General features: G+C 45.2%; 1 protein-coding gene across 1 annotated transcript in view; it reads right to left on the bottom strand.

Moving 5' to 3' along the window:
- The window catches only part of LOC123936224 (transport and Golgi organization protein 1 homolog), a 101764-nt gene that overhangs the window by 12518 nt on the left and 66139 nt on the right, over positions 1–23107 (bottom strand). Inside the window, exons 5-8 of the mRNA XM_045996893.1 lie at positions 12054–12167; positions 11566–11629; positions 5196–5327; positions 1647–1668 (exon numbers count right to left, since the gene is read on the bottom strand). Of these exons, the coding sequence (XP_045852849.1) occupies positions 1647–1668; positions 5196–5327; positions 11566–11629; positions 12054–12167 (332 nt within the window). The remainder of the gene's footprint in view (positions 1–1646; positions 1669–5195; positions 5328–11565; positions 11630–12053; positions 12168–23107) is intronic.

The following is a 23107-nucleotide window of genomic DNA, read 5'->3' as shown; positions in this document are numbered from 1 at the left end:
ACACTTGGGTGTCACTAACTTGCTAGCATTCCCAGTGTGCCTCAAGAAAGCAAGTTGTAGCAGCATTTGAAACCTAAGACTTTCTATATCAGTGAGATTCCTACTTAAAATGTTTTTCAAACATAGAGAAAGGCAATCGAATGTCTTCTCATTTTTCTCTATCTGTAAGCACCATTTTTGGAAAATCCAATCCCTGCAAATGCTCATGTCATTGCCAGAGCTGTGACAGAAAAATCGAGCATCCTATCAACGAACATCTCTCTCCTCCAATAATTCAGATACAAAATCAGGTCCCTGCACACAACCCAAAATGAGCAAATCTATCTTTTGGTCCTGCTCAGTGCCACGTCCACTTCCAGGTCCTACTTGGAATTCCACACAAGGAAAACTCAAGATGTCAGGTGAGTGACAACTCGCATGCCTTCAGAGAATTTCTGCTGCTCACAGATCGCCTTTCATGAACCCCAGGCTGGGGGCTCTGGAGGACAAGATCTCTGCTATAAACACACTTGGGTAACAATCTCCACATTACACAGAGTCTCTGGAGGGCCTGGATAATGCACACACCCGAGAAGACAAGCTTTTTTCATCACAACAGGAGAATGTTACCCTCTACCCTTACAGGAAAACAACACTCAAGAGGAGCCTGATCACAGCTGCATAACACATGTAAGGTCTAGAACACAGACTCCTCTAAGAGCCAATTGATTCTCTCATCTTGGGGCACCTGGGTGGCTCAGTTGGTTAAGGGTCTGCCCTCTGCTGGGGTCAGGACACCGGGTCCTGGGATCGCATCCCACATCCAACTCTCTGCTCAGCGGGGAGCCCAATTCTCCCTCTCTGTCTGCCTGCCACTCCGCTGCTTGTGCGCGCGCTCTCTCTCTCTCTCACTTTCTGTCAAATGAATAAACAGAATGTCTTAAAAAATAATTCTATCATCTTTCCTCAAAGTGCAAACTTCTATTCTGGCCCACTGTGATCGCTCTCCTGCTCTGAGACCTCTCTTCTCACCAGCAGCACTGCCGCACTCACAGCGATGAACAACGACATTCGAAAGTTTCCTAAGAGCCAGTCGGCCACCCAGGCCGTCAACAGCCAGCACCACGGAATCACCACAATCTAGGTGCCCCAGGCACTATCCATTATCCCCGCTGGCACAGGCTCTATTCCATTCATTCTCCCCTGGCAGGAAAGGCTCCCTCCACTTCAGACTCAAAACCACCATTTAATCCTCTCCTGTGACACACGCCCTGCATGGAAATATCTGCCTCCTTCTCTAAGTGTAGCGTGTTTGCTAGACTCAGAGAGTTTTCTCCTCTTGACATTTCACCAAGAGCCAGCTCATGGTGAAGTACTCACTCCAGATTTCAGACTGTGATCCTCACTTGCCTCCTAAACATCTCTCTGCAAAATTACACCTTGTATTCTCCCTAGTCCCACCAGGTGTTCCTCGTCCTGGTCTCTTAGAGATGGCAACTCCCTCCAAACTGTCACTTAGACTCCACATGGGGAAGAGAACCATTTTCAAGACATAACAAGTCAGTGTGACATCAGAAGTCACCATATTTATCCCTCATCAAATTATGCCCACATCAAACACCGATACTGAGAATTTTTGGTAAAGAAACTGAAGCCGAAAATCTTACCTTCATATTGTCGAGGCTTTATCTAAGAGAGGAAGAAACAAAGATAAGCTGGATGTCAAAACATATTACCAGTAAAAATCTATAGTTCAGATAAATACCGCAATTGTAATTAAAGGTATTACAATAATCACTGTGCCTACCAGAATAAATTCACAGGATTAAAAAAGAAGACAAACTTAGAACTTCCTGATTACATCATCATTGTTCACAATCCATTTCTGATAAAGAGCACACGTGTGTTTAGCTTATTTTTGACCCCTAATTCCATTCACATTGTAGTCAATGAATGTTCAACCTATTCAATTTTGACAAGGGATCATGCAGACATTGAAAAAAATCCATTAATTCATCATTTCCCTAGTTTTATTTATGTTAGTCACCACAAAGGCTGTCTTTAGTTTTTTATGTAGTGTTCCAGGATGCCCTGTTTGCGTATAACACCCAGTACTCCATGAAATACGTACCCTCCTTAATACCCATCACCAGGCTCCTCCCACCCCTCTCCTCTGAAACCCTAAGTTTGCTTCCCAGAGTCCATAGTCTCTCATGGTTCATCTCTCCCTCTGAATCCCCCCCGCCAAATCATTTTCCCTTCCTTCTCCAAATATTCTCTACGCTATTCCTTATATTCCACAAATAAGTGAAACCACGTGATAACTGACTTCCTCCAGTGGACTTATTTCACTTAGCATATTTCCCTCAATTTTTTGCAACCCAGTATCTGCACTGAAGTACAAAACCTGCAACTTTTTTAAAATCCTGAAAGAAAGAAAATGGAAGGAAGGAGGAAAGAAGGAAGGCAGGCAGGCAGGCAAGGGAGCAAAGGCTTTGTCAAGGATATGCCTCTTTCCTTCTCTACAAAGCTTTCCTGAAACCGTAAAAAGAGTTGGCTGTTCGCTGAATTCACACACAGTCACAGCCCATCAGGTGCTATGAAGTTTCCCAGACTGTTTCAAACGCGGTGTCATCAAAAAGAAGTAAAAGCCATAGGATGAGAAAAAGAGTGGCCCATGACGAGAGATGAAGCGTAAGCCACAACAGAAATGACAGCTGATGTTTTCAAAAAGGGGAGTCAGGCAATTCAGATTCGAGTCACCCTGATGTTATTATAGCTCAATAACATCGAGGCAAGACCTCATTTTGACACCATTAACATATTTCCTCATTCTAAAACTTCACAGGATGATGAGAGTTTGGGGCCAATCTCCAAATCTTGCCAGGATATTGGAGTATCACCATGCTATCAAAAAAACCAGTCATAGTATGTTGTTGGGGAGAGTACATCAGGGGAGGGCAATCAGAAAGCCATGGTTGTTCCTTTAATTTCCCATGTTGGTTAGGAACCTCTGAGCTCCCCTGGCCCATGTCACCAGCCCCACGGGCAGGGCAAGTGGAAAGTAGATGGCTACACCAAATACATAATATTTTTCTTTTCTCTTTGAAGGGAAGTTTTCTCCATTGGCAGGGAGAGGGGGAATAGTCCCATGTAGAAAGAACCTCAAAAGAGCTCTTTCTTCTTAGAAGGGTCTGCCCTCAAGTGAAACCATGTCTCCAGAGTCTAACTGGGGGTTTCCCAAAGACTAAGCCACAGAGCTGAGGGAAATCACTCCAGTGCCACCTCCTCCCTGTCTCACCGGCGAGGACCTCAGTCTAACCCCGAGCCAGAGGCGCAGAAAACCTCACCCTAACTCCCACTTACCTCACTTCCTTTACCAGGACACAGTATCTGGATTTCAACACAACCCAACAAGGCATACTGCAGGTAAAAACCATGACAGCAAGCACGAGAATCACACTTCCTGTGGCAGAAGTGATGGGGAGAGCAGGCTGGACTTTAAAGTCTCTTCGATGTATGATACTGGGTCTAAGGGAAAAGTGCACAAGAGGAAGACGAGATGGTAAATGTGGGCAGAGATGTGAAACTCTAAGGCTGTAATATGATTCCAGACAACAACACCATTACAGAAATCAAGAGTGCTTATGCTGGCCTTTTGAAGAGGCTCAAAACAAACCAGAGGAAAGAATCATTAACAGTAAAGAATGTCCAGTAGAAACTTCCAAAAGAGAAACACAGAGACAAAAATGACAAAGACAGCACAGAAAATCCAAGATTGGTAGTTCATTACAAAATGTGTAACACACATGTAACAGGAATGACAGAGCATTGTCCAAAATTAATGGAGTTACCAAATCAAGATCCAGGAAATGAAAACATTGGAAGAGGATAAATACCAAAACACACACACAAACAATGAACAAAAAACACCGATGTTGCCTAATCTAGAATATTCAGCTACAGATCATTAGAGACAAAGAAACAGTTCTGGAAATCTGGAGCAGGGGTTGGGAGTGGGTGGGGGAAGGGGGAGAGGGGAGCAGTAGTAACACCTTACTCCAGAGGAAGAAGGATAAGAACATCACACTTCTTTCCAGAAACCATGCCATCAAGAATGATGAAATGTTTATAGTGTTTAAAGGAACATCGAGCTAGAAACCTGTGGCCAGTGAAATGATCCTTCAAAACACACCACAGAGTAAGGAAAGCCGCCAGGAATAATGACGGGCATTATTTCAATGAGGAAGGGGTCACTTCTCCAAAAAGACACAGCAATTTGTAATGTGCATGCATCAACAACAGAGTATCAGAGCACATGAAGCAGAAACGGAAAATATTGCTGGTGGGAACAGATGAATCCATTCCTACAGCTGGAGAATTCAAAACCCTCTTATCAGTCATTGACAGACCCAGAGATACAGAAGTTCCATGAGAACGCAGGTGAACTGACCGGCATCACCCATCCACTGCATCCACTAACATCGGCAGAATACTTCATTCAACAACCAGGTATAGACATTCTTCTCAAGCTCACATGGAACAGTCACCGAGAGAGCCCATATTCCGGGCCATACAACACATATGAACCACCAAAGGAATCAAAACCACAGGAACTATGTTCTCAGACCACAGATGAGTCAAACGAGAGATCGAGAACAGAAAGATAACTGGGAATGACCAAAAATGGAGATTCACCAGCACACTTCTAAAGAAGACATGGGTGGGAGGACAGTTGGGTAGAGGGAAGGGTGAAAGAGGTGAAGGGGAAGAAGAGTTCACTTCTGGCATGAGCACTGAGAAATGTTCAGAATTGCTGAGTCATGTTGTACACCTGAAACTCATATTATACTGTTTGCCAATTATTCTTGAACTTAAAAAAAAAAGAAGAACATATGGATCAAGAAGTCACTTCAATAGAAATTTAAAACTACATCAATCTGGTGATAATCAAAATTGACATATTAGAGGGAAATTTGTAGTACTGAATGGACATAGAAATGTCCAGGGACTAGGGGGGTGGGGTTATGGTCATTGGGGAGGGTATGTGCTATGGTGAGTGCTTTGAAGTGTGTAAACCTGGCGATTCACAGACCTGTACCCCTGGGGATAAAAATACATTATATGTTTATAAAAAAATAAAAAAATGTTCAGTGACTATAAAATTTTCTGCTTATTTATGAATGAAAGTACAGAAGGTATATTAATATACTTACAGCAAGGACGGTTCTCCAGAGGTAAATGAGAAAGGCACAGGTTCCCAAGGAGGCAGTTAAAATGAGAAGCTTCCACAGAACTTCAATCTCATGAGGGCCAAGAAGGAAATGGTCAGGCAAGGAAAGGACAAGCTGAAATACCATTTGAGACAATGAGGAATCTCAAAGACATTTACTGTGTATCTGTCACAAAGAATCAACTGTACAAACCCTCAACCAGCCTCCAGGAGGTAAGCATACCTCTCAACTGTCTCCTCCTAGAGGAGAAGGAACACAGAGGGATTTCCAAGGAGCTGGGGCAAACTTTTGGCAGTGATGAGTGTGTTTATCATCTTACCATGGTGATGGCTTCCTTGTTGCTTACCTATGTCCAATATCAACAAACAGTATTCTTTGAAAAGATGTTGTGATCACATATACATTATAACACACTGAAGCTGTAGGCAAAATCTAATAGACAAATCTTAAGAGATTTTATTTTACCTACAAGCACACTGCAATTTTTTTTCTATAGCTAACAGAACTTGAGAATTTATAAGCCAACATCAAATAGACAAGATAAGTCAAAGTGAACTTAGAATAGGTAAGAAGTCAGTGACTTCTATTGTACATCCATGAAGGACCTGGATAAACTTCTTTGGAACATTTCCAAAACTACACCCAAAATTTATGGAAGAATGAGAGAAATCATGAATATAATGTACTAGAGGTACAAATGAGCATGTTATATGGACAGATGTTTATAGATTAGGACATAAGTGAGAGAGACAGGAGGATGCTTGTTAATACAATATGCGATAATTGTCCAATAAAAATAAATTAGAGTTATTGCTTAGTTTCTGAAAACATTTGTTTTCTTTCAATGTTCACTTTGATTCTGAATCACAGTCCAAGATGTCAGATTTCTGAAGGACATAAGGATTTGCATAATCAGGCAATCATGTATGTTCTAAGGTTATCTGTGACGTTTAGTATCTCCAAAAAGCCAATGGAAGGAATTCATGTTCCTATTTCTTTCTACTGTATTTAAATCATGCAATAGCAACTATAAAATTTAGCTTTCTAAAGAGAGAAAATATTAACGAATATATTTATTTATATGAAAGAGAGAGGCGGAAGGACAGAGGGAGACTGAGCAGCAGACTGACAGCTGAGTAGGGAGCCCAATCAGGGCTCAATCCGAGGACCCTGGGATCATGACCCAAGTCTAAGGCAGACACTTAACTGCCTGAACCACCCAGGTGCCTGTGAATTTTAAGAATACAAAATTCCTGGACATGAACACCAAGGCAAGAAACACATCATTTTACAAAAACTACATTTAGAAGCATTTCAGGAGAAAAGACATTCACAATGCAATTCATACTAATTCCCACCAAGCTTGAATTTTGTGCAAACACACCTCTCTAGAAAGGAGCTCCTGAAATCTGTAACATTTTCCTCTTCAGGCCTCACAGCTGAGGTCAGGAAAATGTGTGCTGGTGGGAAACGTACACTGTCTTTGAATAGCCACTGTCTGAAAGACCAGTAGCTGTCAGCACAGTGGTTGATCATGGGGACCAAATGCACAAAAGACAGAGGCTGTCTGGTCACGAATGTAAAACGTACCCACTTGTGGGCACTCAGTACATCTGGCAGCTGTCTGGATGCTGATACCAGTAGCTGAGTCTTAACTAGATGACAGCCAGCGGGGCCAAAAACACTAGGTTCTCCGACAGTGGCCATGAGCAGGTGGAGGTGGGAAATGCAAGACCAGTTCATTCAAGCAAGAGTTCAGAGATGGGGTAGGGTGAGAAAGGTGAACTGATCCATGAGATGCAGCCTAGGTAGAGGGGAATGATTCCAATCAAGATGACCAAGAAATTCTCTCTTCTGAAGACTCAAATGAAACAGAATGAAGTCCATTTTGACTAGAGGACTTCATGTGGGATGGGCCTGCCCCAATACCAGGTTCCTTCTTGACTACTGACACTTCTGGACCCCTCTTTCATAATCTGGAGCAAGCGGAACTAAAGAAGTCTACTTGTATCCAGGGGTATTCCCTAACTGTTGGCTGACTCTCTCTTTCTCCTGGGGGTACAGGTTTTAATTTTTCTTGATAGAGTGAAATATTCATGCAGGGAACCACATATTTCTTTATATTTAGACAATCCTAAAGACATCCAGAACTTTCTTATTTTGGGGAAATCGACACTCTGCACATACTTGGTCAAAGAAAGGACAACAACTCATTCACTTCCTGATCACGTCACTCCTAGTGATTTTCCGGTGACATATCTCCCAGCAGGATGCGGTCACTTAGTGTCTTCTGGGATTCTCAGGTCTCCATGGACCTGGTGGGACACACGGTCCTTGGGGACAGCCTCCAAGATCAGAAGGAAAGGGCTGATTCAGAAGTTGCTAAAAGTCAACAAACCAAGAAGCACAGAGCACAAAGGACATTTCACTTTTTAACACTCTAGTCCCAACACCAATGCTTGAGATACCCAGGGCTGCCAAACTTCACAAACAGAAACAATGCGCTGACAGGAAAACCAACTAGACAGAAGATGGACCCTGAATTTACCAGGCTTGCGGCAGGATCTTCACTGGGCTTCCAGGGACCAATCTAATACCCCTAGCTCCTATTAAATTAGAGTTCCTGACATTTTCAAAGACAGTTTTAAAGTGATATGATGTACATATCACACAAACCCCCTATTTAGGAGAAAGAGCTCAATGGCTTTTCCTATCTTCACAAATCCTTCCTCTTGACACTATAAACCTGGTGTCTACAGGTTTCCATCCTACCAAAGCTGCTCTTCTTGGACCAAGCAGCACAGACAGGACCCAAAACTTGATGCAAATGGCTGTGGCTACAACCCCTTCAGGTTGACCCAGAAACCAGCCATGTGGGGTCTAGTCGTCAGGAAGAACTGTCGTTCTTCTGAAGTTACCATCAAGAACCCCATGAAAAAGCTGTTATTTAACCACCGTGTGAAAGAACCCAGTCGGAAGGAAGACACCACTAGCAGCTCATGGGCACACAAACAGCTCAGTCAGTTAAGTGACCAAGTCTTGGTTTGGGTCAAGTCATGTTCTCATGGTCCTGAGGTTAAGCCCCTCCTAGGGCTCTGCGCTCACTGCACAGCTGGTTTGGGATTCTCTTTCCCACCCTCTCTGCTCTTCCCCCTACACCTGTGTCCTTTTTCTCTATTCCTCAAATAAATAAATCAAGTAAATTTCTCTATTTCTCAAATATCCAAAAAGAAAAAAAGAAGAAGGAGAATAAGATGAAGAAGAAGAAGGAAGACATCAGTGAAGTGTCACAGTTACTCACATTTGTGTTTGGGGAACTGGGACATTGGAGCAAGAGGAGCCAGAAGAGCAGCCTTTGCACCATCATGCCCTGGTCCTTTTAAGGGGCACTGTGGGCCCAGGGAGGAGGTGAAGATGGCTGGGGGGTAGGGGAGGGAGGGGTGGGGAGGGGATAGGTTGGGAATTAGGGATGGGAATAGGGAGGAAATAGAGGGTAGGATGGGGAAGGTGTTGGTCAGGAGAAGGGGTCAGGGTCAAATTAAGTACTTCAGGGGAAGGAGCAAGGTTCACAAAGGTTAGGAGGTCAGCAGGTTAGTAAAGCACAAGGTCAGCAGGACACATCAGCAGGTAAAGTGAACTCTCAGGAGCAGTTGGTGTGGAGAATCCATCCTCCACCAAGCCTTCCCGGGTTTGAACGTTTCCTTAGCAACCTAGAACCATTCTAATCTCTCCACCAATCAGCTGCCTTTGCCCCTAGTAGCTCAACATGGATGCCACAGGTGACCTCGTTGGTACAAAGCCCCTTCCCACGTGATACCCCACCACGTGCCATCCCAACGACAGGTCCTCTCTGGAACTTTGGCCATCCTTCTTGTTTGCTCCCTCCAACCCAGGTCCCTGTTCCCTCTTCTGTGCGCTCTCTCCTTCCTTTCCAAACTCCCGTCTGAGAGCCACTGGCTGAACAATGTAGAAAGCAAAGGAGGACTAAACTGCAACAAAAAGAAAATACACAATCAGAATAGGAGGTTCCAGCCCTTTCTCAGCAACTCAATGCAGACAGAACACCCACAAGAAGTAGATCTTGATGGCAAACCATCTGAATCCCATAGATGTCTCCATACATCTGTCCACATCCACATTGACTGACTTTAGGCACATAGGAGACCGTTATAAAAATGCGCCAAATTTATTTAGCCATAAGGGAAATTTCAATTTTTTTCAGAAGCATGAAATCACAGACAACAAAAAAGCATGTTGTAGTAACATAATGTGCTAGAAATCACTGCTAAAAAGTGACCTAGAAATTCCCATATGTTTAGAAATTGAGAAGTACCTCTATCAATGGAACAGGAGTAAAGAAATAGAAAAGAGGGGTGCCTGAGTGGATCCGTGGGTTAAAGCCTCTGCCTTCAGCTCAGGTCATGATCTCAGGGTCCTGGAATCAAGTCCCGCATCGCACTCTGCTCAGCAGGGAGCTTGCTTCCACCTCTCTCTCTGCCTGCCTCTCTGCCTATTTGTGGTCTGTCTCTCTGTGTCAAATAAGTAAATAAATTCTTTAAAAAAAGGAAATAGAAAAGAAAAAGAGCAACACTGGAACTGAATGATAGGAGCATGATACAACTGTAAACAAATATATCTTCTGGGCTGGAATATTCTCCGGTATTAGTGTGAGAAGACTGCATGGTCTCAAAACCATCCCTAATTGGCCGAGACATTTGAACACCTCCAACAGCATAGATGTGTCACTTCTCTTTGTGACCCTCCTACCTACTAGCTTCGGCTTTACATGACGAACCTCACAGGGAAACAATCCAATCAGACTCTCATGGCATCTCCTGGGACCTCCAGGATCCTGGCGGATCCAGGACAACACCCAGGGAGCTGGCAGCTCCAGATGTGCTGGGTGGGGACAGCCAAGCAGGTGGGCAGGGCCAGGGACCCAGGAGACTAGACAAACCCCTTGTTATCATCTGTCCTGGGCCCTGTCCTGAGCTGAACTTCCTAAATTATGTCTCCCTAGGACACTCACAATGTTTCCTCAACTCCTTCTGGCCCAAGACAGCTGAATATCAGTACTCTACAAAGCACCACTTTATCATTATGTAAATTTCTTGTAAACAGGAACCATTCTAGTATTGCTTAAATAGAACAACAGCTTTTTTTTCCTAATTAACATATAATGTATTTTTTGTTTCAGGGGTAGAGGTCCGTGATTCATCAGTCTCACACAACTCAAGCACTCACCAAAGCACATACCCTCCCCAATGTCCATCCCCCAGCCACCCCATCCTTCCCACCCACTTCCACTCCCGCCACCCTCAGTTAGGAGAACATCTAAACATACATATAAGGAAACCATAAAAAACATGCAGAAACAAAACAAGGATAACAAAACAAAGTATAAAATTCTGCTTAGATGCCGCTGTCCACCTCAAGAGCCCCAGAGTTGGGCGGGCCTGGTTGTGGAATGAGAGACCAGCTATGGAAGCGGTGGAGTTAGACTACCCCAAAAGTGAGCAGGAGAGAGGCCCAGCCTGTAAGGGGGACTTCCATGAAAGATGGCCAGATTCACCTTGATTAGAACTGGAATTGGGAGCAGGGAAAGAAGCAGGGAACAGAGTTTGGGGGCCTCAAACAGGTGAGATCAGTCATGGAGTTGAGGAGGTGTCCCCAAAGCCAGAGTCAGTCTCCTATCTATTGTGGACGCCAAGAAAACCAAGGCTGTACCCACCACGAGTCTAGCCCTGACATAAGTACAGCCATCTTGACAAAGCAAAAACTGGCACCTTGCACCCCCCCTCCACCCACTCCTCTCCCCTCAGTAGTATGTGTGAACAAAGAGTTAACTTGCAGAAATACAATCCTGCAAGACAGGAGTCTCCCTCGGTTCACAAATGTCCCAGTGCTAAATCTCACTAACAAGGACGCTTGATAGGAGGAATGTGATATTCCACCAGGAAACTCCCAACTGTCTTCATGTTAGTGCCTCATTTGAAGGAAAAACAGCCTTAGCTTGATAATAACCAAGCCTCCAATATCCTGACAGTCTTCTTTACCCTGGTAGCCCTGCTGAACACCCCCTTTGTCCTCACCCACCGCTGAGTCCACCCCTACTCTGCCCTTAAAAACTCTGCCTGTAATCTGGTTCAGGGTCCAAGTCCCTACTCTGCTGCATTGGGTATACTTGGGCCCAAGCTTAAGCTTGTCAAATAAACCCTCATGCGATTGCATCGGTGTTGGCTCCTTGGTGCTCTCTCAGACGTGAAGACTCGGGCACAACACTATGAAACCCTTTGTAGCCCCTGGAGACAAGCCGGGAGCCTAGAGTTTGAGACCCAGCTGTCCTGCTTACCTGCTGTTTGGCCCAGTGCTCGTTTCCTTCAGTAAACCGAGAGTGTCCATGCCTGTGTCCATAACTGTGCAAAGGACAAGAAGAAGCCACATGTTGAGAACACATAGACCTTGGTGTCATCAACTCCATGGGCTGAATTGTCTTCGGAGATCCAGTGCCTCATGTCTCACAGCTCTTAATGGCAGCTCGGGTGACAACCACAGGTCCCTCCTATTTCAGGCCTGTGCTATGCCCTGCCATTTCCCCACACCAGCTCTCGGGCTCCAGGTGGCAGGAGGACCCCATGAACTGGGGGGAGAGCTCTGGGCCCCTGGCAAGACTGAGAGATTCCTGGACCCTGGGAAAGGTGAGCGAGTGAGGGATCCTACAGAACTGGGGAACAGAGATCCGGGGCTCCCTGGGAGGAATGGGGGATTGGGCAGCCATGGAAAGGGCTGGAGGCATCTTACAAGATTCCTGGGTCCGCACAGGGCAGATCCCTCCCTCACCTCTGCTGGTGCTGGCGGGGATCTGGAAGCAGCAGCAGCAGCAGCAGCAGCAGCAGCAGCAGCAGCAGCAGCAGCAGCAGCAGCAGCAGCAGATCAATGGGACGCTGGATGGAGCTGGGAAGAATGGTCTGGCAGGTAAGTGGAATCACCAGGCTGGGATACCCTCAGCCTGTTCCTCCTTCCCCAGCCACCTCACTACCCCTGACCCTGACTTCACCCTCCAGCAGCGCGTGGGAAAGCCAGGCAGAGGTGGACACCCATGGCCAAGGAAGGGTCCCCCCAAGACCTCTGTGTCCTGGTTGTTGAACAGACAGAAGGAGTCACCCGGGGCCCCTGGAACAGGGAGGGAGAATCTGGCCCCAGAGCCCTCTCTTATGGGTTCTGGGGAGAATCCTGGAGTGACAGAATGTAGCACTAAAAAATGTAGTCTAAAAAGTAAATGTTTATTAAAGAAATGGAAAAAAAAAAACAAGCTGACAGTTGAGCCTCTGGGCTCTGGAGGAGAACAGGACCAGTTTCCATTCTTCCAATTTCTACTCTTTGCCTGGAAAATTACTTCACCTCTCTTAACCTCCGTGTCTTTCTCTGTGATGTGGGGACAGCACGGCTTCATTCCTCAGTGCATGGAAGCCAAGATTCATCAAGATCAGTCATATAAACTGTGAAGCTAGTTTAAACTGATTTTTTTTTAAAGATTTATTTATTTATTTATTTGACAGAGAGAAATCACAAGAGAGGCAGGCAGAGAGAGAGGAAGGGAAGCAGGCTCTCCGCTGAGCAGAGAGCCTGATGTGGGACTCGATTCCAAGACCCTGAGATCATGACCTGAGCCGAAGGCAGCGGCTTAACCCACTGAGCCACCCAGGCGCCCCTAAACTGATTTTTATACCAATCACTATCATCATTTTTTCTTAAAGATTATGCTAAATAAACTATATTTACTTTCTAAAAAAGATTTTATTATTTGAGAGACAGTGAGCACAAGTCGTGGGCAGACACAGAGGGAGAGGGAGAAGCACCCTCTGCTCTTCTGCCACCAGGAGCTTTGGAGCAGCCTCTCCTAAAGTCCTGGCCTCCCCATACCCCATCCAGGGAGATGGATGCAGGGCTCAGTCTCAGGACCCTGAGATCATGATGCCCCTTAAAGGCAGATGCTTAACTGACTGAGCCACCCAGCCACGGAGGGCTGCTGAGGAGGAGCCACCAGTGCTGAGGTGGGAACAGCCCCAGCCCTGGCCCCTAGCAGGAGCGACTCCACCCGCCGCCACCAACCCCCCAGCCTCCCCCAGCCCCGGAATCTCCATCTTAGCAGCGTGCGCCTCCCCCATGCCCCGGGTAGCCCCCACCTGCCCCCAGCCCTCCATCCCCTTCCACCCCTTCAGCTCTGAACAGGTACCTGGTTGGGCTCTTCTTGTCACCCCTGGTCATGGATGGGCTGTACCCCACCCACCCCTCCAAAGCCAAAACCGGTGCCACTTGGAGGAGAAACACCATCCGGGGAGTCCTTGTGGTCCTGCCCCTCTCCCTTCGCTTCAGCCGTCCTCAGCCAAACCTCTACCGCTGGGCCACTAGCTACCACTGCCGCTGCGGCTGCTTGCGCCTCCGCCACTGCCAGTGCCCAGAGGAGACCAGCTCCCACCTATGCCAACTCCGCCAAGTGACTGATGAGGGGCAGGGGGGAGGGAGGGCTGTCGGTGTGCATGCCAGGGAGGGCGTGCTCGCTGGGGGCACAGAACTGCTGGTTACCTGGCAGCCTGGAGAGGCGGAGCGAGTGAGCCGGGCAAGCGGAGATGGGCTCCCGACCCTGCAAGTCCGCCTTAAGGGGCTGTAGCCGGACCGAGCCCTGAATCTGCCCCCAGGGAAGCAGTTCCGTGCACTTTGCAGAACTTGCAACTGCACTGGGGCTTGCAACTGCCAGCGCTGCTTGCTCTGCCTCCAGGCTTGGAGTTCCCTGGGAGCCAGCGGGCCTCTTTCACCCCAGTTCCCCTGTTCCCTTCTGCTCTTCTGCCACCAGGAGCTTTGGAGCAGCCTCTCCTAAAGTCCTGGCCTCCCCATACCCCAGTCCGAAGCCCCTTCCCAGGGCCCTGAGGCAGGAGAGAACTGTGCTGACAAAATAAAGACAGCAATGCCTACCCTGGAAAGCAGAATCCACACGTTACAACACAGAGACCAAAGGCCTAATTACACGTGCTCCTGCAGACCCTGGCCAGACACCACTGCCCTGGGGGTGGGGGTGGGGCAGTCATTCACAAACTCTCTGCTACCCCTGACTACTGATCTTAATGAGGCATGCCATGTTCTTTCCAAGAATTGTGTAATTTTCTGAATGAATCAAGTGACAAACAGTACAGTCGGTGGCATTATACTACATATTCTCGGCCCACTTTCAGGAACATATTTTCAGGAGCCCATCTTCAGGGTTCAGTGGGTTAAGCATCCAACCCTGACTCTGGCTCAGGTCATGATCTCAGGGTCCTGGGATGGAGCCCTCAGTCTGGCTCCTGGCTCAGTGCAGAGTGTACTTGACATTCTCTCTCTCTCTCCCTCTGCCCTCCCCCTGCCGCCATGGAGACTCTCTCAAATAAACAAATATCTTTAAAAGAATAAATAAACCTTAAAAACAAACAAACAAAAACAAAACCCTCCTTACCTAAAAAGGAAGGAGGGAACCATGGGGAGGAAGATGCCACAAAAAGGCCCTGGTGACAGAGCCAGAGAGAAAATGAGAGCCAAAAGACTGCAGCATGCTTCATTTAGCCCGACCACTAGGACCTGAAGTTCTGCTGAACTGAGTTAGTGCTCACAACTTCTCAAGCAGCTGCCTTTTACCAAAATAGTTTTGAGTAAACCTGGAATTTCTTCAGCATTTGCAGAAGCACAGGAGAAGCGTATGCCACACGAGGAATGCACTCCAACCTCCCATCCCAGCAACTGACAGGATACACTGCCAAGTTAGCTGGCCTGGCCTCAGGATATGGCAGGCAACTAAGGAAAAGTTGACTAGCCTGTACACAAAGCTTCCACCTTTAAGGTGTCCCCAACCCAAGGAGCTAAATGGCAGAGGTTACAGAAATAACCCACAGAAGTAACTAACCCTTGCCCCCAAAGAAAGGAGCGTGCACACTGCCCAAAAAGGCAAAGGTGTACCCTAACACTGTCTAGAAAGAGGTTCTCGGCACTCTGTGCTTCCACATTCTGCTCTGATTTCTCAGAACACTTGCCACTGGCCACAGTTATTTCACTTTTCTGTTTACTTGCTGATTTTCTCTTCTTCTCCACAGTATTCCAAACTCCATGAGAAAAAGGACCTTGTCTGTTTTCCCACCACTGGACACCAGAGCCCATTTGGTGGTGTGCTCAAGAAAAACCTGTCAAATAACCACAACTACCCAGGTAAATTACTGGAAGGTCACCAAGTATACAGAAGATGGAGTCAGTACCAATAAATCACTAAGTCCAATGTAATAGCAAATACAAACAAAATCACCACTGTTTTGGGATAAGAGCAGTCTTAGAGGCCAAAAGGTTGGGTCAGTTGGATGGTTCAGAGGACACGTAGTCTTCCCATGTATTTCATGGAGAAAGTGTATGAAAGACAAATACTACAGTAAAACCCATGTGACCTAAGGAGCAAAACCACTGTGGTGGAAGACCCCCAGCCACAGGGAAGAAGCCTGACTCTACTCCAGATTAGCTACACCCCAGACCTGCTTTATGGGACTTTTTTTTTTTTTAACCTGAAAATCATTACCTCAGGGAGATACACTTTTGAGGCAAGATTAGAACTTTCACGTCTCGCTAAGGATGAATGTTTTCCCCGAAAACGTCTAAAGTACTTCATGACTATCTGAGGGCTATTGAGTTGTTAGGCCACCAGAAACGTCCAAACTTACAACTTCAAAAAATGAGGGAGTTCCAGAACAAAGGAAATGTTTTACAAACAAAACAGTTTACCAACTTCTCATTCAATATCCTGAGTACCAACTCTTTCCTTTTAAGTGACATAAATTTATGACACATCTAAAGTAAATTCCTCACTTTTCCCTGCAAAAGCTCTAAAAACTTGTCAAAAACTTGGTATGCAAATAAACATGATTTGAGTCCAGTATCCCAATAAAATCGGGCGCTGAAGACTAGATAAGTTCTAAATCCATGGGAAGGGGCGCCTGGGTGGCTCAGTGGTTTAAGCCCCTGCCTTCGGCTCGGGTCATGATCTCAGGGTCCTGAGATCAAGCCCCGCATCAGGCTCTCTGCTCAGTGGGGAGCCTGTTTCTCCCTCTCTCTCTGCCTGCTTCTCTGCCTACTTGTGACCTCTCTCTCTGTCAAATAAATAAATAAAATATTTTTAAAAAATCCTTGGGAATTACCCAACACCAAATGTTACCAACTGTCAAGTGAGTGTCATTTAAGCAGTAGCTGAGGGTCCAAATGCGGAGCTACCATCAAAGAGGCCCTAATCAGCTCCTGCTGCAGCACTATCTTGGGCACCTTTACCTCCAACAAAGACGTGATTGGATTCAGAGAAGTAGCAAGACCAAAGCAAAGTACTCGGTGGAATCTCCCACCGAGTCTAAGAAGTTACTCTGCTCAACACTCAAGAAGGTACGCTTCACAAAAGGGTTAAGTGCAGTTGTTAATTTGCAGGGGTGGTTCATTCTTTTTTTTTTTTTTTCCATTTTATTTATTTTTTCAGCGTAACAGTATTCATTCTTTTTGCACAACACCCAGTGCTCCATGCAAAACGTGCCCTCCCCATTACCCACCACCTGTTCCCCCAACCTCCCACCCTTGACCCTTCAAAACCCTCAGGTTGCCCCAACCTCCCACCCCTGACCCTTCAAAACCCTCAGGTTGTTTTTCAGAGTCCATAGTCTCTTATGGTTCGCCTCCCCTCCCCAATGTCCATAGCCCGCTCCCCCTCTCCCAATCCCACCTCCCCCCAGCAACCCCCAGTTTGTTTTGTGAGATTAAGAGTCATTTATGGTTTGTCTCCCTCCCAATCCCATCTTGTTTCATTTATTCTTCTCCTATCCCCCTACCCCCCCATGTTGCTTCTCCATGTCCTCATATCAGGGAGATCATATGATAGTTGTCTTTCTCCGATTGACTTATTTCACTAAGCATGATACGCTCTAGTTCCATCCACGTCGTCGCAAATGGCAAGATTTCATTTCTTTTGATGGCTGCATAGTATTCCATTGTGTATATATACCACATCTTCTTTATCCATTCATCTGTTGATGGACATCTAGGTTCTTTCCATAGTCTGGCTATTGTAGACATTGCTGCCATAAACATTCGGGTACACGTGCCCCTTCGGATCACTATGTTTGTATCTTTAGGGTAAATACCCAGTAGTGCAATTGCTGGGTCATAGGGGGTGGTTCATTCTAAAAGCTGATGGCATCATCCTTCATGACACTGGGGAACCCTACTTTATCTATCTCCTCTTATCACCTAGGAAAGGGATAGAGTTTCCTCCCCACCCACAGCCACCTTCAGTATACACTCCTTTATTTCCTATGTTGAAAGGCTTAGGTGAGGAGGCAACCATCCCAGCATGGTGAGGAGGCAACCTTCCCAGTCCACCAGGAGCAAGTGAGCCCTCCAGGCTCTTAAGTTGTATCACAGAAAAAAAAAAAAAAAAAACAAAAAAACAAAAAAAAACCAGGAAAAAACCACAGGATGGGATGGAAATCTTCCCGAAGTGGTTTGTGGTGATGCTTGCACATGTCTTTAAAACAAGTCTTTAAAACAACTGAAATTCAGTGAATCCTGCACTTATCATGAGTAACTTCGACAGGATGTAAATCATACCTCCATAAAACAATAATCACCAGCCAGGGGCAGAGTGCGATGACACCGTTAGAAAAAGGAGTGTGGGGGGGGTCAAGATGGCGGGGAAGTAGGAGGAGGTGCCTTTTCAACCTGTACCCTAAAGTGAGCTGATTACCTACCAAAGAACTCCGATCACCCATGAAATCAGGCTGAGACCAGAATTATACACGTCTGGATCTCTACAGGAGCAGAAGACGCCAGTGGCAGGTAAAGCAGAGTGGGAACATCGGACTGATATTGGAAGATAAACAAAAGGGGGAGGGAGCCACCAGAGGCGACGGATTGGAAAGTAATACCCCAATACGAGAGTGCCCTGCGTCTGGGGACCAGCATTAGCTTGGAGCCTGGTTGAAAGCACTCAAAAAAAAAAAAAAAAAAGAGCAAAGGATCCGGGGTGGGGGTGGGGGTGGGGAATTGGAAATTGTGGGAATCAGTGCGGTTAGGGACAGGGGCTTAAGTCCCCGGACCCAGGACAGCCTCCCCTGGCGCTGAGCCAGAGAGAGTGTGATGGAGAAAGCAGGTCTTGGTCCCTGAGCCACCAGTGCACCTGAGCCGCCAGCGCGCCTGAGTACGCGTGGGGTCCGGCTCCTGAGAGGGGCTGGGAGCCTGGCCAGACGGCATTCCCGAAACACGCATCCCACACCCTCCCCTGGGAGGGGTGTGCACAGGTACTAGCCTGGGGCTCTGGCATCCTGAAAAATCAGGCATTCCCAGCCTGGGCCAGCGGGAAAATCTTAGTATGTGATTGCTGCTTGGAACCTCTCTGGCGGTCTGGAGCTGCCCAGACAGTCACCACTGCCGTGGTATTGGGTACAAGGAGGAGACCCTGCATCCCCAGGGACTGTGACTCAGTCAGAACCTACTCTGCCAGCAGCTCTGCAGAGCATTCTGAGTCTTCTCTCTGAGAGGGAGGTCTGGGTGCAGTTTGCTCTCCTCTAAACCTCCAAAAACCATCAAAAGCTGTTAAGACGAGAGAAAAAAGATGAAAGAAACCTCCAGAGAACAAAAGCCTAAAAAAACGGTTTCCTCAGAGCCCACCCCCTTGAGGGGAGCGGGAGGACCTAACTCAGGGAACATCATTGTCTGAAAACCCACGTGGCAGGCCCCTCCCCCAGAAAACCAACCAGGAAAGAAGGAAAAAAAAAAAGACTACAAGAGAACAACCACCACTACTTCATAAATACAACTTTTATTTTTAACTCTTTACCAATATTCTGGTTCTTTTTTATACATATAGATATTTTTTAACCTATTTACCATCACAGTGAGATGTCCAGTACATCAAATTCCTTAATAACCTTCTAACCTGAACGTTTGGTTACATACACCCATGTTTTTCTTTTGATTTTCTATTTTTAAATTTTTTTTTTAAATTTTAATTTAGTTTAGTTTAGTTTATTTTTTTAATTTTTATTTTCTAATATACATATAGAGTTAAACTTCAAGGTAATCCCTTCCCTCAATCAATGCTACCCCTATAGGTAAACGAATTTTTTTTTCTTTTTTTTTTAAAGAGAGATCACAAGTAGGCAGAGAGGAAGGCAGAGAGAGAGGGGGAAACAGGATCCCCACTGAGCAGAGAGCCCGATGTGGGGCTTGATTCCAGGACCCTGAGATCATGACCTGAGCTGAAGACAGAGGCTTAACACACTGAGCCACCCAGGTGCCCCTACATAAACCAATTTTTAATCCCACTTTATCTTAGGAATGTTGAGTCCCTTAACAAAAACATCAAGATACATCCAGGAAGAATCAAAATAACCTTCTTCGCCCACACTGAAAATTTATAACCACTCTCCCATCTTTTCCTTCCGTCAGTGTTTCTGTGTATTTGTGTTTGTCCTGATAGTATATAAAAATATTATACTTGGGGTTCTTTCTGATGAGGTTCTTCCTTTTTTTTTTTTTTTGCTTTTATATATATTTTTTTTCTCATGTCATATACTTCTATCAGTCTTTTTCTTTGTCTGTTTTTGTTTGTATACTTCTTAAATCTTACCTTGGGGCCCATTTGGGCTGAGCCTTCTCTTTTATCTTCCCTTTTTTTCCTGTCTCTCTCTCTCTCTTTTTCTTTTTTCTTTTCTTTTTTGTCTCTTTCTTCTCCATTTCTTTTTCTTTTCTATTTCTTTCATTTCGGTGGGGAATCCTAATTGCACAAAAGCGTTCCAGGGTGCACCTTGACTGCACCACAATCGATACCTCCAGCTGCATCTGTTCAGTCATCTCTTACCAAAATGACTAGGAGGAGGAATACCCAACAGAAGAAAAATACAGAGGATGGGCCTTCTGCAACAGAGCTAATGGCTATCAATATAGACAATATGTTGGAAAAGGAATTCAGGTTAATAATTATCCAGGCAATAGCTAGGTTGGAGAAAGCCATGGATGACCAAACAGAATTGATTAGGGCAGAACTGAAAGCCACCAGGGATGATGTTCACAATGTTAGGGCAGAACTGAAAGCCACCAGGGATGATGTTCAAAATGCTCTCAATGAATTCCAATCTAATCTAAATTCTCTAAAAGCTAGGGTAACTGAGACAGAAGATAGAATTAGTGATCTGGAGGACCAACAGATAGAGAGAAAGGATCAGGAGGAAGCCTGGAACAAACAGCTCAGAAGCCACGAAAACAGAATCAGGGAAATAAACGATGCCATGAAACGTTCCAACGTCAGAATTATTGGAATCCCTGAAGGGGAGGAAAAAGAAAGAAGTCTAGAAGATATAGTGGAACAAGTTGTCTATGAAAATTTTCCCAATCTCACGAATGGAAACAACATTCATGTACTAGAGGCAGAGTGGTTTCCCCCCAAGATTTTAGATTCTCCAAAGTCCTCACGACACCTGATAGTTAGAATGAAGAATTATGCTTCTAGACAGACCATCTTAAATGCAGCTAGGACAAAGAGGCTCCTTACATACAGAGGAAAGCCCATTAGAATAATGTCAGACCTGTCCACAGAGACCTGGCAAGCCAGGAAGGACTGGCAAAGTATATTCAGAGTACTAAATGAGAAGAACATGCAGCCAAGAATACTTTATACAGCAAGTCTGACATTCAAAATGGATGGAGAGATAAAGAGTTTCCAAGACCGGCAAGGCTTAAAAGACTATGCAACCATCAAGGCGACACTGCAGAAAATATTAAGGGGGATCCAATAAATGAGAAAAAATCCTAAGAATATCATTGAACAGAAATATAGAGACAATCTACAGACAGAAAGACTTCAAAGGTAACACGATGTCAATCACAACCTATCTATCAATAATCACTCTCAATGTGAACGGCCTAAACGTGCCCATAAAAGAACACAGGGTTGCAGATTGGATAAAAAGACATGACCCATCCATATGTTGTCTACAAGAGACCCCACTTTAAACCTAAGGATACACACACACTGAAAGTGAAGGGATGGAGAAGCATCTTTCATGCCAATGGGCCTAAGAAGAAGGCCGGGGTAGCGATTCTCATATCAGATAAATTAGATTTTAAACTAAAGACTGTAGTCAGAGATATAGAAGGACACTACATAATTCTTAAAGGGACTATCCACCAAGAGAATCTAACAATTGTAAACATCAACGCCCCCAGTATTGGAGCACCCAATTACATAAGAAAACTATTAATCAAGATAAAGAGTCATATTCATGTGAAAACAATAATAGTAGGAGATCTTAATATGCCTCTCTCAGAAATAGACAGATCATCGAAGCAGAAAATTAATAAAGAAATAAGAGCATTGAATGACACATTGGACCAGATGGACCTCATAGACATATACAGAACATTCCACCCTAAAACAACAGAATACTCATTCTTCTCAAGTGCACATGGAACCTTCTCCAGAATGGACCACATACTCGGTCACAAAGCAGGACTCAACCGATACCAAAAGACTGACATTATTCCCTGCATATTCTCAGATCACAATGCTTTGAAACTGGAGCTCAAACACAAGGAAAAGTTCGGAAGGAACTCAAACACCTGGAAGCTAAAGACCACCTTGCTTAAGAATGCTTGCATCAACCAGGAGATCAAAGAAGAACTTAAACAATTCATGGAAACCCATGAGAATGAAGACACTTCGGTCCAAAACCTATGGGATACAGCAAAGGCGGTTCTAAGAGGGAAATACATAGCCATCCAAGACTGCCTCAAAAAAAATTGAAAAATCCAGAATACACCAGCTGTCTCTACACCTTAAAGAACTGGAGAACGAACAATAAATCAAACCAACTCCACATGCAAGAAGGGAAATAATCAAGATTAGAGCAGAGATCAATGAGGAAGACACCAGAGATACAGTAGAACATATCAATAAAAACAGAAGCTGTTTTTTTTGGAAGAATCAATAAGATCGATAACCCATTGGCCACACTAATCCAAAAGAAAAGAGAGAAAGCCCCAATTAATAAAATTATGAATGAAAAGGGAGAGATCACAACCAGCACCAAGGAAATAGAAACAATCATCAGAAATTATTACCAACAGCTATATGCCAACAAGCTAAGCAACCTAGATGAAATGGATGCATTCTTGGAAAACTATAAACTCCCAAAACTGAACCAGGAAGAAATTGACAACCTGAATAGACTGATATCTAGTAATGAGATTGAAGCAGTGATCAAAAACCTCCCAAAAAACAAGAGCCCAGGACCTGACGGATTCCCTGGGGAATTCTACCAAACTTTCAAAGAAGAAATTACACCAATTCTCCCGAAGCTGTTTCAAAAAAATTGAAGCAGAATGAAAACTTCCAGACTCTTTTGATGAAGCCAGCATTACCCTGATCCCCAAACCAGGCAAAGACCCTACTAAAAAGGAGAATTTCAGACCAATATCACTGATGAATATGGATGCTAAGATTCTCAACAAGATCCTAGCAAACAGGATCCAACAGCACATTAAAAAGATTATCCACCATGACCAGGTGGGATTCATCCCTGGGTTGCAAGGATGGTTCAACATTTGCAAATCAATCAATGTGATAGAACAAATCAATAAGAGAAGAGAGAAGAACCACATGGTCCTCTCAATTGATGTAGAAAAAGCATTTGACAAAATCCAGCATCCGTTCCTGATGAAAACGCTTCAAAGTATAGGGATAGAGGGAACATTCCTGAACTTCATAAAATCTATCTATGAAAGACCCACAGCAAATATGATCCTCAATGGGGAAAAGCCTGCAGCCTTCCCGTTGAGATCAGGAACAT

The sequence above is a fragment of the Meles meles genome, unplaced genomic scaffold (assembly GCF_922984935.1).
Source record: "Meles meles unplaced genomic scaffold, mMelMel3.1 paternal haplotype, whole genome shotgun sequence".
Classification (NCBI taxonomy): domain Eukaryota; kingdom Metazoa; phylum Chordata; class Mammalia; order Carnivora; family Mustelidae; genus Meles; species Meles meles.
This window is presented reverse-complemented; position numbering and strand designations above follow the sequence as displayed.